The sequence below is a fragment of the Dipodomys merriami genome, unplaced genomic scaffold (assembly GCF_024711535.1).
Source record: "Dipodomys merriami isolate MVZ:Mamm:240054 unplaced genomic scaffold, mDipMer1.0.p SCAF_16, whole genome shotgun sequence".
In the NCBI taxonomy this organism is placed as follows: Eukaryota; Metazoa; Chordata; class Mammalia; order Rodentia; family Heteromyidae; genus Dipodomys; species Dipodomys merriami.
The window spans coordinates 12,733,224-12,746,493 of record NW_027202937.1 but is presented as its reverse complement, the minus strand read 5'-3'; the positions used below and the strand labels follow the sequence as shown (position 1 = coordinate 12,746,493).

The following is a 13,270-nucleotide window of genomic DNA, read 5'->3' as shown; positions in this document are numbered from 1 at the left end:
CCACCAGATCTTATTTTTCTTTCTTCCCAACCAACCATACCTTCCAATTTTCCAAAACCTAGTTGAAGAATAGCATAAATTGGAAAGATAAAGCACATGAAGATGAGCAAAGAGGAGAAGGAGGAGGAAGAAAAGAATAACATCTTGCCTATAGTAGAAATGAGGGCCCAGAAGCAGATGATAGATTTTAAATTCTCAGAGCCTGGTATGGGGCTACTTTATGGGCCATTTTGTTTTATGGAGTGGTAGAACCATTATCCCTACATTTTTATGCTATCAGAAGTACTTAATGAGAGCCAAGCATCCCTAGCTGTGCACCAATGCTCTGAGAGTTGGAGACCAGGACACACTGCTTCAGGGAGTTGAAAGAAAAATCTCAAGTGGCCTCAATGATTCTTCATGGTTTCTTCGTGGAGGACCTAAAATCCTTTATTCAGTCCTCTTCTTATGTTTATTTGCTACCTCCATCCAAGTGCTACTACAAACAAAATGAGGCCTCCATAAAATTTGAAACACTTCAGGGTCACAGAGGGTGAAAGACATCTGTTAGGTAAATGTCTCCCCCTAATCTCACATGCAAATTAGAAAACTCTTCTGAAAACTGAATCTAACAACACATCAAAAAATGTATGCCTCAGAATTTAGTGGCATTTAACTAGGTATGCAAGTTGTTAGTCGATATATACAACCAATAAGTATGACCCATTACTTAACTTCTAGGTGTATACTGCAAGGAAAGGAAATCAGTATGCTGAGATTTCTGCACTCTCATGTTTATTGTAGTACTATCCTCAATTACTAAGTTATGGAATCAACCTAAGGGTCCACCAAGAGATGACTGCATTATATATAAGTAAAATTTATTATTAATTATAAATATGAATAAAAATTTCATAGTAAAACTCACCAATATATAATTTTAAAAGGAGAAAAAAGAAAAATGTGTCATATTTATATAACGAAATATTATGATGTAGCCATGAAAAGGGGTGAAATTCTGTCATTTGTGACATTAGAAGATATGATGTTAAATGAAACAAGCCAAATATTTCATGTTCCTAGTTATGTGTAGAGAATAAAGAAGCTGATCTTTAGGAGTAGACAGAGTGGTTACCACCCGGTGGGAAGATTAAAGATGAGAGGAATTAGGAAATTATTAGTTAATAAGTTCAAAAACATAGTTAGCTAAGTAGAAGAATGCTGTGTACAGTGCTCACAGTAGGATGAATATAATTAACAATAGTTTACTATATTTTTCAAACTATATTTTTCCTAATACAAAGAAACAATTAATGTTTGAAATGATACAGATGCATATTCCTCTTATCTGACCCTTGTACTTTCTATGCATACTTTCCATGCATACATTGAAAACTCACATTATGTCCATGAATATGCACAATTGTCCAATAATTTTTTTAATCTTTCTGGTGTTTATTCAGTAAATACTCAACCATCTTTGTATGAATATATATTATGATTGCTAAATTTCAGGTAAAGAAATTCATGTTTACCATCTAAATAATAGAGAATACAAGAAGAATTTAAATTAAAAGAGTGGATATATACACAGAAAAATAAAGATGTTTTTAGGAAAATTATCCAAAAACTGTTGCTTTTCTTGAAAACTTATTCTGGAGGCAAAAAAAATCATTTAGAAGTTAAAGTTAATGCACACACACACACACACACACACACACACACACACATATGTATATATATATATATATAGGTATATATCTAGAAGAAAATTACTGAGTAATACAGATGTGTTTGTCATCTTTATCGGATGCTGCAATACACTTTTTCAAAGTGATAACAACTGATTTTCTACTAGCAATACAGGAAGGTTCCAGTTGTCCTAAACCCTCACCAATATTTGCTATTGTCCTTTTTCCTTTAGCTATTTTAGTGACTATGTAGTCAGAACATTTCAAACTATTTTTAGAAAGCATTTTCAAATGCAACACATCCATTTTTATATTCTCTTTATAACTTACATGCTTACGTGTTTGCCTATTTTTTGTTTGTGTGGTCTTTTAATAATATTGATACGATTTCTTCAGAACACCACAGATGTGTAACTTGAGAAATATTTAACTCAGGCAACAGATCTGAGGATTGGGGCTGGGAAAGTGGCTGGGAAAGTGGTAGAGCATTTGCCTTGCATGCATGAGACCCTGGGTTCGATTCCTCAGCACCACATAAGCAAAAAGAAAAAAGTCGAAACTGGCGCTGTGGCTCAAGTGGTAGAGTGCTAGCCTTGAGCTGAAGAGCTCAGGGACAGCGCCCAGGCCCAGAGTTCAGGCCCCACGACCCGGCCCCCCCCAAAAAAGAAAGAAAACAAAAAGAAAAAGATCTGAGGATCACTGAGATCATTGTGAATGCTAAATTTTGTCTTGGTGAATCCTAGATGTTTCAGTAAAACAAACCTAAAGTCTAAATGCCATGAAGGACAAGTGCTGCTGTACCTTATTAGAAGACAAGGTAATTTTTTACTGATAACTGAGGTTATTTTGTAATCTCCATCCTTTTCTTAGTAGGCACCTGCCTGTTATACCTCTTTAAGAAGGGAGGGAAGAAAGAGGGAAGGGCTGAAGGGAAGGAAAAAGAAAGAAATGGAGGGCAGAGAGAAAAATAGATGGGTGATATGTTGAAAAAAATGCATGTCATATTTCAACAGTTCTGGAGCTAAACAGAGTTTGAATGATAGTTTCACAATTCATCACAGGACAAAGGGAAATTTATTTAGATCCTTTAAGCTTCAGTTTTCTTTTTTAATATATTTTTATTGTAAAGATACTGTAGAGAGGGGTTGCAGTTACATGAGTAAGGTAATGAGTACATTTCCTATCGAACATTGTTACCTCCTCCTTTGTTTTTCCCCTACAACCCCTTCGCACCCCACCTCTCCAACTCCTCCCTCCCTCTCTCCCAAAGTTGTAAAGTTCATTTTCAACATAGTGTCTTGTACATCTCATTGTTACAATGTGTTATTTCAGCTTTTTATTATTTCCTCTCCTCAATTTAGAAAAATGTATATACAAGATGCAGGGCACTAGAATCAAATACAGTAAAAGCAGGGGTAATATCTGGGGGAAGAACATACAAGAGAAACAAAAACATCACATAGTCCATTGTAAGTACATTAAAAACAACAGCAACAAAGATAAAAACCTCTTGTGTCCCTGTCTTGTGATTCATTTCACTTAGCATCATCTTATATGGTTATATGTACATGGCCTTTGACCTTTTCTACTTGTCCTAGACATATACTAGTTATTGCAGATAAGGGAAACCATGGAACCTATGTTTCTTTGGGCCTGGCTTATTTCACATATATATATATCACATTTTCTTGATCCATTCGTCTACTGAGGGGCTTCAGTTTTCTTATGGTAGGATTGAAATAAAGAAATCTTGTCGCTGGGCTATTCTGAGAATTAAATGTTAGGAACTTAGAACAAAAGCCTACACTTAAAGTACATGTAATAAATGTTATCTATTTGTATTGTGTTTGCATAGACAACAACAAGGAGTGATTAATGTGATTCATATGGAATAAAAGAAGCATCAACAATAAACTATGAACATCTTTTATTATATTTTCATAGATGAAAGATACAGACAGTTGGCCATAGAGTTATTCAGACCATTTTTTATTGTTATTGTAAGAGTGATGTACAGAGGAGTTACAGTTACATAAGTCAGGTAATGAGTGTGTTTCTTTTTTAACAGTGTCTGTCACCTCTTCCCTCGTTTTCTCCCAGTTTTTCCCTCCTGACCTCATTTTCCCACAAGTTTTATAGTTCACTTACAACATGGTGACTAGTGAGACAGAAAGTTTTATTATCTCATGGTTCTAGCAAGAATTGAAGGTACACATTTTTTAAAAAAAAAATCAAACAACATCATGCTACTAAACAGAGAATAATATGTACTTTTGAATCCAAAAGTAGACAAAATAAATCAGGGCTTTAAAAAAAAGTAAACATTCTCTTTATTTTTCTTCTTTCTTTGCTATTCATTAAATCCATAGAAATAAATAAGTAGAGTATTATTAGTATTGTTTTGGTAATGATCAATAAAACATACTGCTTTAATTTTCATTGTCAATTTTCTTTTCCATTTTCAATTTCAAATTATATTACAAGGGAGATAAGAAAATAGATCTATGCTTTTTTTTGGGGGGGGGCAGTTCTAGGGCTTAAACTCAGGGCCTACATGCTGTCCCTGAGCTTTTGTGCTCAAAACTAGTGCTCTTCCACTTGAGCCACAGCTCCATTTCCAGCTTTTCTCATAGTTAATTGGAGATGAATCCCATAGCTGGCTTTGAGCCACAGTCCTCAGGTGTGAGCCTCCTCATTAGCTAGAATTACAGGTATGAGCTACTGGCTCCTATCTCTACTCTTAGAAAGCTCTGCTTTCTTAAGGAATAAAAGGAAAATTGTCTAAGGGAATATAGTAGGTATTGTGCCTTACTCTGCCCATGATTCTCAACTTAAAGAGCAGATGAAGAAAAAAATTGAAGAAAAAAAAAGAAACAGGTGGCTCAGTGGTAGAGTGCTTGCCTGGCATGCATGAGGCCCTGGGTTCGATTCCTCAGGACCACATAAACAGAAAAGGCCAGAAGTGGTGCTGTGGCTCAAGTGGTAGAGTGGAGCCTTGAGCTAAAGAACTGAGTGACAGCACTCAGGCCCAGGGTTCAGGCCCCAGGACTGGCAGAGAGAGAGAGAGAGAGAGAGAGAGAGAGAGAGAGAGAGAGAGAGAGAGAGAGAGAGAGAGAGAGAGAGAGAGAGAGAGAGAGAGAGAGAGAGAGGAACCAAAAAACTCCACAGAGTAATTTTATAAAACTATTTCCTGGGAAGACACCCTGTTTATTATCACAACAATGCTTCCTGGCACCAGGGACACTCTCTCTCAGGATTTTATGACTACAGAACTACAAATCATTAAGAGGCAGCAGATTTTCAGAAGCTGAGGGGGAGGTTTTGGAAGATGAGGAACTCAACCTGAAATTCTAACAAAAGCTACCATTTCAAATACTTTTCTATTATTTAAAATCACTTAGGAGGTTAGATCTGAAAAGTGACCTGATCTCTGTGATTTTGAACACAAAGACAGGTAAGAGGATGAAATTGGATAGCAATTGGTTAGCAATTGCTCATATTTTTTTATTTGTTAATGAATGATATACATGTTCAAAATGGAGATCTGGTTTGCTGTGCTATAATGGACTTCTCATGGTACAATTATGCAAACACTTTACTTCTCATATTTTATTTCCTATATTCATTCACAGTTTAGCATAACTGGTTCATCATTCTCTAAGGGGAAAAATCTGTAACCAACAAATATTAAAAGTTCAGATAAAAAAGCCATGTCACACTGAGGAACATGAGAAAGACTATTTATTCTTTGATTTATTGTTTGGAGTGTTACATATTTTACCCAATAGGGTTTTGGTACAATATTATTATTTGGAGCAGAAAAATAAAAATCTTTGGTTTATCATTTGTACTTTTCCAAATGGTAATTTATGTCATAAAGAAACTGTATGTTTACCAAAGAGTATTCTGAATTGGTTAACAGTAGTCCTCCTGGATAGAAGATAGAGATTAATTTCTCAATATCAAAATTCCCAGCAGCTCTCTAGAGGATTTCCTTTGTTTATTGAATATTTTTACTCAAATCATATGAAACTGATTTCTTCTCTCTTGTATGAATGCTGGAACCTTCAATGATTCATCCGGATTTTAGAACACCCTTATGTCTGTCTAGCTTCAGAGATCTCCAAACAGTTCTCAGCAATTCACACTTTTACAACTTCCCACAAAGCTTTTTGTTTCTTCCCTGCTAAAATACAAAAGGCAATACACTACCTCTCTTATTTTAAAAGGAATAAAGAGAAAGATGTTTGTTGCCATTATGTCTTTTTCTTTCAGTGTCACTAAAAGAGGAAATGTCATTTATTCTTTAAATGATGTTGGAGAAAAAGATTCAAAGGAATTTCCTCTTTGGTCAAGTATCAAATTTCATTGTAATTACCTTATTTCCAATATCTCAAGACTAAACTTTCACTGAACAAAAACATGATTTCAATTCTATGAAAGGAAAGAAATAAAAATTATTGCATTTATTTCATAGAAAACATGAATGTATATAATGGAAAGGAAACTCAATATAGAAAATGCATTTTGCAACTGAAGAGATAGAAACCTGTAGCAACTTTGGAGAACACAGGCATGAAGCTGCCATAGAGACATACCAGCCAGTAACACATTAAAGGATTGCTAAGTGCAGAAGATGGATTTTTCTTGAGGTAGAAAATTTCTTTTTTAAAAAAAGCAACTTTTGTTTCCATTTCAGGAAGTTCATTTAGATAAATATTATTTTCTGTGATTATGTGCACATAGCTATTGAGCCTTTGTGATCCTCTCCTAAGAATATCCTCCTTTGGTCTCACTGTGTACATGTCTAAAGAGCTGCATAACTTATGATATCCCAGTGTTTTTTGTCATTTACTATCCAGTGTGTTTACTTGTAGATCTATAGGCACATTCTAGGTACTACAAATGGGTCTGGCTTATTTCACTTAATATATTTTTTTCCAAGTCTTTCCATTTCCTTATGAATGGTGCAATATCATTCTTTCTGATGGAAGAATAGAATTCCATTGTGTATATATACCACATTTTCCTGATCCATTCTCCACTGAGGAGCATCTGGGTTCATTGCATATCTTGGCAATGGTAAACAATGCTGCGATGAACAAAAAGCAGTGGCAATGCTTTAACCATATGTGTGTTATCAGGCCTGGGGCCTTTCCATCCTCATCAAGGGGAGTGCTGACCTGCTCTCTTTTCATACAGCACTAGAACATTTCTTAATTGCTGAGGAATGCATTTATTTTCCAGATGATAAAATGACTTGAAATGTGTCATAAGAGAAATTTCAAGTGATAGAGGGCATAGATATACTCAGTGATGTAAGAAAGCAACTTGAACTCACTGGAGGCAGAAATTTTCTGATCCAGGAATTTGAGGATATGAGAAAAGACAGTTTCCCAGAGCAACTAGACACAATAGCATCTATCATTAAAGAAGTAAACTTGGATCATATTTGAAGAACATTAAGGCTTAGAATAACAGGATAAAACTAAACTGATCATTAAATATAGTATGATAAAAATTTCTAATACTTCAGATTAATATAGATTAATGTGATCTCATTTTCTACCCAAATAGGTTTCCTGACTGTCCTACTGAGGATGAGGAGAGATGAGTAAGTAAGAGAATAACTCTAGCAAATACATTCAAAGAAAAAGCTATTTGTACTAATTTAGGGCTTTCCTAGTTTTTAAAGATTTTATAGTGTAATAATTTCATCCCTGATTGTTTTTATGAAGTTAAAATTCTTCAGGTAATTTCCCACTAGGAAAATAAATAACAATGGGATATAAAAAAAATACCATGTCATATAATTATCTTAAGAGATAAAAATTATATGAGAATGTAAGTATTCATAGCTAGATAACACAGTGCATGGATAACCTGTTTTAAATCCCTAAAAGAAAGAAAAGTATTCATGGCAAAGCTCATAGTTTTTAAATGGTTGAGTCAAAATTGATAATAATAATAATAATAATAATAATAATAATAATAATAATAATAATAATGTCGACATTCAAATACCACATAGGATCTAAGGTTGATTGTGTAAAAAATAATAGCAATCTCAGACTGGAAAGACTGACCTTCATTGGGGAGAGTGTTGCACAAATTATTTTGACTCTTAAGTGATGGTGAATCAAACCTCAGTCACTGAATTTATCCTCCTTGGAGTAACAGACATACAAGAACCACAGCCTTTTCTCTTCGTTGTTTTCCTCACCATCTACTTTGTCAATGTGGCTGGGAATGGAGCCATCCTGACTGTTGTCATTTCTGATCCAAAACTGCACTTACCTATGTATTTCTTCCTGGGAAACCTAGCTTGTCTAGATATCTGCTACTCCACAGTGACACTGCCGAAGATGCTGGAGAACTTAATCTCTACAAACAAAGCCATTTCCTACTTGGGATGCATAAGCCAACTCCATTTCTTCCATTTCCTGGGTACTACAGAGTCCCTCCTGCTAGCTGTGATGGCATTTGACCGCTTTGTAGCTATCTGCATGCCACTTCGTTACTCTGTCATCATGAATCCTCAGCTCTGCACCCTGATGGCCATCACTGCCTGGACCATTGCTTTTCTCCACGCTCTGCTGCACTCAGTAATGACGTCTCGCTTGAACTTCTGTGCTTCCAACCAGATCCACCACTTTTTCTGTGATGTGAAGCCACTGCTGGAGCTGGCCTGTGAGAACACTGAGCTCAACCTGTGGCTGCTCAATACTGTCACCGGGACCATTGCCTCAGTCCCTTTCTTTCTGACACTGCTGTCCTATTTCTACATCATCATCTATCTCTTCCTCAAGACCCACTCTTGTAGCATGCTGCGCAAAGCACTGTCCACGTGTGCCTCCCACTTCATGGTAGTTATTCTTTTCTTTGCTCCTGTTGTCATCACCTACATCCGACCTGCCTCAGGGAGCTCCATGGACCAGGACCGGATCATTGCCATCATGTACAGTGTGGTGACTCCTGTACTAAACCCATTAATCTACACTTTGAGGAACAAGGAAGTGAAGGGTGCCTTGAACAGGTTGATCAAAAGGAAACTCTGCCTCCAAGAGACCTAAAGAACACCTCTGAGGTATTTAAAAAAAAAAAGCTGATAGGCAATTATATTGCTTCTGAAATTGATAAGAATACATACTACAGAGTAAATTGCATTGGACTTTATAATAGACTTTTTTCTCAAAATGTAAACATATATAAATAAGATCTAGTGATATGAATCAATACATCCTCAGGTAACAAGGAAAGCCTAGGCATGTGGAACATTAGCCACAGAACCCCTATGGTGAATTGGTTTTGGATTACAGTTGGTGATGTTGACTAGTCATACATAGAAATGTCTGTATAGGTAGTATAGAAATGTCTGTACTACCCATGTTCAGAGTCAATGAATAGTATTGAGGCCATTTTCTGTATGATCTTCTTGGCCAATGCATTTTACTGTAATCCACAAAAGTACTATGTTTTTCTCTTTTGAAGAATTTAACTATGGTTACTCAATTGAAAAGGGTAATGCCTCCACTACATGAGTTGTGGTAATTTTAAGAGATGTATCATGAATTTTTTTGTCTGATTTGCTTTGGGATTTTTTTGTCTTAACAGTATATTTTATCAAGTCTATATCAACATGTAATCATACAAAAAATTTTTTTTTTCTTTCAAAGTGTTCTAGATCTAGTTAATACCTTCTTAGTTTGTCCTAACTAACTTCCACATGCTGAATAGCCCCCAGCTTCCTGTCAAGATTAAGAAATCAGGTCCAGTCTGGCACTGGTACCTCATGCTTATAATCCTAGCTACTTAGGAAGGCTGAGATCTGAGGACGACTATTCAAAGCCAGCCTGGGCAGGAAAGTCTTACCTCCAGATGAACCACCAAAAAACCAGAAGTGGAGCTATGGCTCAAAGTGTTAAATTGTTAGCCTTGAGCAGAAAAGCCTCAGGGAAAGCTCCCAGGGCCTAAGTTTAAGGCCCACAACCGACAGAAAAACTGACAGGAAAAAAAATAAGAAAGATATCAGGGCTAAAAATGAGAATTTTCTCCATGGTTAGAGAGACATGTTTCTATCAAAACTTCCCATACTTTGCAGAATACTTGCCATCACCTCTCCAAACAAACATAAAAGGGGGTGGGGAGCTAAAGAGATTGAACTTTACAGTAGAAATCTTTTATTAAGGTGAAATGGTAAGGGAAGAGGGAGTTTTACATGTAAAGTCTCCCTCCATTGAAGGTAATGGCTTTTGTTTCGTTATAAATGGAAAGTTATAGTTTGAATATTAAATGTCCCCAACATGCTCCTAAGCACTTGGTCCCCAGGTGATAGCTTGATATTATGAGATTGTAGATTTAAGAGACAGAGCCTACCTAGAGGACATGAGTCACATGAAGCTTGTTTTTGAAAGCTATACTTGATCCCTGATGTGTTCTCTCTCTGCTTCCTGTCCACCATGAGGGAAGACTGCTCTGCCACTTGCTCCCCACCATGGCTGAACTGAAACCTATCAGCAAAATTCATCTTACCTCACTTAAATTGTTTTGCTCAAGTATTTTGCTCCAGCAACAAAAAGTTTGACTACCACAGAAAGCATGTCCTTTACAGACATAATTTAGCTTGATTTCATCTTAATGTAAAACTTCTTTTCTTTGGGTACCTTACTACAGTGAACTGGTTTTTCCTTCAGCATTGTTAGTACTTGTAATCTCTCCTATTCTAATACATGGGAGGCTAAATTAAGAACACTTGAGCTACAACACAAAAGTAAGACTCTATATTTCCACAATTTGATTATTGTTAACATTGACATCAATCCTTAGATACAGTTCAGTGTGTTGAGCTGCGTGTGGTGACAAAGACAAGCTGAAGCTAGAAGATTATGAGTTCAAGACCACTCAGGGCAAGTTTCAGGGCAGTAAAGGTTACAGAATGAGACCTTGTCTCAAAATAAACAAAATAAGATTAGTCTCTATCTATCCTTCTAAATGTCTATAAAATTAAAGCAACAATGTAATCTCACTAAATATATTCAACATATATTCTACACTACATATGTATATTTTAATACTTTGCTTTTTCTGTAAAATATATAAGAGAGACATAGAGGAAAAGAGACTAGCATATGCATTGTTATTTAATAGTTGTGTAGTTTTCATTAATTTGACATCTCTTTATTAATGGAAATAGGAGAAATTTGGTTATTTTTATTTATGTTGTTACTATACCTGCTGCAATCAACAGTCTTGCATATTCATCTTTGCCTGTTTTAGAAAATATTTCTACAAGCTGGGCACTGGTGGCTCATGCCTATAATCCTAATTACTCAGGAGGCTGAGATCATGGTTCAAAGCCAGCCCAGGCAAAGAAAGTCCGTGAGACTCTTAGCTCCAGTTAACCACCAGAAAACCAGAAGTGGTACTGTGGCTCAAGTGGTAGAGTGCTCGCCTTGAGCTGAAGAGCTCAGGGACAGCGCCCAGGCCCAGATTTCAAGAAAGAAAGAAAGAGAGAAAGAGAGAAAGAGAGAAAGAGAGAAAGAGAGAAAGAGAGAAAGAGAGAAAGAAAGAAAGAAAGAAAGAAAGAAAGAAAGAAAGAAAGAAAGAAAGAAAGAAAGAAGGAAAGAAGGAAAGAAAGAAAGGAAGGAAGAAAGGAAGGAAGGAAGGAAGGAAGGAAGGAAGGAAGGAAGGAAGGAAGGAAGGAAGGAAGACAGAAAGAAAGAAAGAAAGAAAGAAAGAAAGAAAGAAAGAAAGAAAGAAAGAAAGAAAGGAAGGAAGGAAGGAAGGAAGAAAGGAAGGAAGAAAGGAAGGAAGAAAGGAAGGAAGAAAGGAAGGAAGAAAGGAAGAAAATGGAAAGGAAAAGAAAATATTTCTGCAAAATTCATTTATAAAACTGAAATTACTGTGCTAGAGTATATGCATATTCAATATTTTAATAGGTATAATAAAATTGCTTGACAGAGTTCTCCTGAACAAGATCTTGCCCCTCTATGCCTTAATCTAACATTACTAATGAGTTTTTTTATTCTAATTCACTTGCAATTCTGGTAGCCAAGACAGATATTTTATTGCTCATACTTGTATATCTGGATTTTCTGATAAGAGCATTTTTGTATGTTTATTCTAAATTCAAATATTGTTTTCTATAACTTAACTACCTAGAGTTTTTGCCCATCTCTTCCTATTGATGATTAATCTTGTTGAGTTGTACAATATATTTTTGCATCATAGATTTTAATCTTCAATATAAAATTCCAAAATTTTCACCAAATTTATTGCTTGCTTTTAATCATGTATTTTGAATACTATCCAAATGTTATTTACCTTACACTTGGACATAATGAAAAGATACATTACTAGAGAGTTATTGTCACTCATTTTTTGCAATTGAAATAAATGAATTAAAACATTGATCATATTCTACTAATCAGCTAGTTTGTTCTGAATTTTTAATGACTGTGGGTATGTGAGCACCTAATTATTTGTCCCTTATGATACTGCATTAAAAACTCATCAGTGTAAATTATATTAATTAAAACAAATTGTTTAATTTCCAAAACAATTATAAAATCTTCTACCAACTGAATCTATTTTCCTTGATGATACTCAACTTACATTTTCCTGATTTCTAGATTCAGATTGGGAAGGAATGTATGTGATTTTCCTTTTCAAAACAAAAGAAGCTTAAGGCCCTTGGGCATTGTGAAGCACAGCCCAAATATCCTAACAGGCCACTTGTTCCACCTGGAAAGAAAGCTCTAATCCTTTCATCAATAACCCTATTACAGCCCAATTACTTTAATTGGTATGGTGTTATTAATATTCTATTTTTTGTGTTGGGCCTGGGATTTGAACTCAAGGCCTTAACGTCCTCACTGGGATTGTTCACTCAAGGCTGTCACTCTACTTATTAACTATTACCTATGTGTGCACCCTCCTATTCAGCCTGTATTTCCATGAAAACACTTTATGACCTACCAATCATATCATTAGTTAATCCAAGCCATGACCACTAACAATAGCTCATTTGCACATCTGACAAGCAATTTGATTCTGCTTTAATGATGATGACATGTAGTATAAGAAGACATTTCCAAGATCATCACACTCCTATTGTTCAAATGGGATTATAATATGAAATGATCCTCCTTATTCTCTCTGAGGAATTCTTTCCCTGGGTTCTTCTGAGCCTCTACTGCTCAAGACTAGCATCTCTACCTGAACTAGAACAATGATGATTAAGACAATCACCCACTTAACCCACTAAAAGTCAGCTATTGAATAGTTTTGTTAGTTCCAGGAGTCTCAATTACTTCAGCTCACCATTTTTAATAGAAAGAAATAACAAACATAAACATAAGTCCCTTTAATGACAATTCTGTTAGGAATTTACTTTGTTGTACTTCTAAGATCTCAACCAAGAAACAGCCAGATCCTGAATATGGTTACTTAACAGCCATACTTTTCTGGCTGCATGCTGGAATTTGATCAGCATCATAGTGAACGATCTAGGAAAGAAAAAGAAACAAAAAGCATTAAAATAATAAAGAGGGAAAGAAATCAAATTCTTCATTTTCATATGATAAGGTTCTATACTCAGA

General features: G+C 35.5%; 1 protein-coding gene and 1 pseudogene across 1 annotated transcript; one reads left to right on the top strand and one right to left on the bottom strand.

The window, feature by feature from the left end:
- Window positions 1–6,773: 6,773 nt before the first annotated feature.
- LOC138828547 (U6atac minor spliceosomal RNA) lies at window positions 6,774–6,875 on the bottom strand (annotated as a pseudogene).
- Window positions 6,876–7,801: 926 nt separating this feature from the next.
- On the top strand, window positions 7,802–8,743 carry LOC138827942 (olfactory receptor 12D1-like). The gene has a single exon (XM_070023522.1). It carries the CDS (start codon window positions 7,802–7,804, stop codon window positions 8,741–8,743), a length of 942 nt encoding a protein of 313 aa, XP_069879623.1.
- The last annotated feature ends 4,527 nt before the right edge of the window (window positions 8,744–13,270 follow it).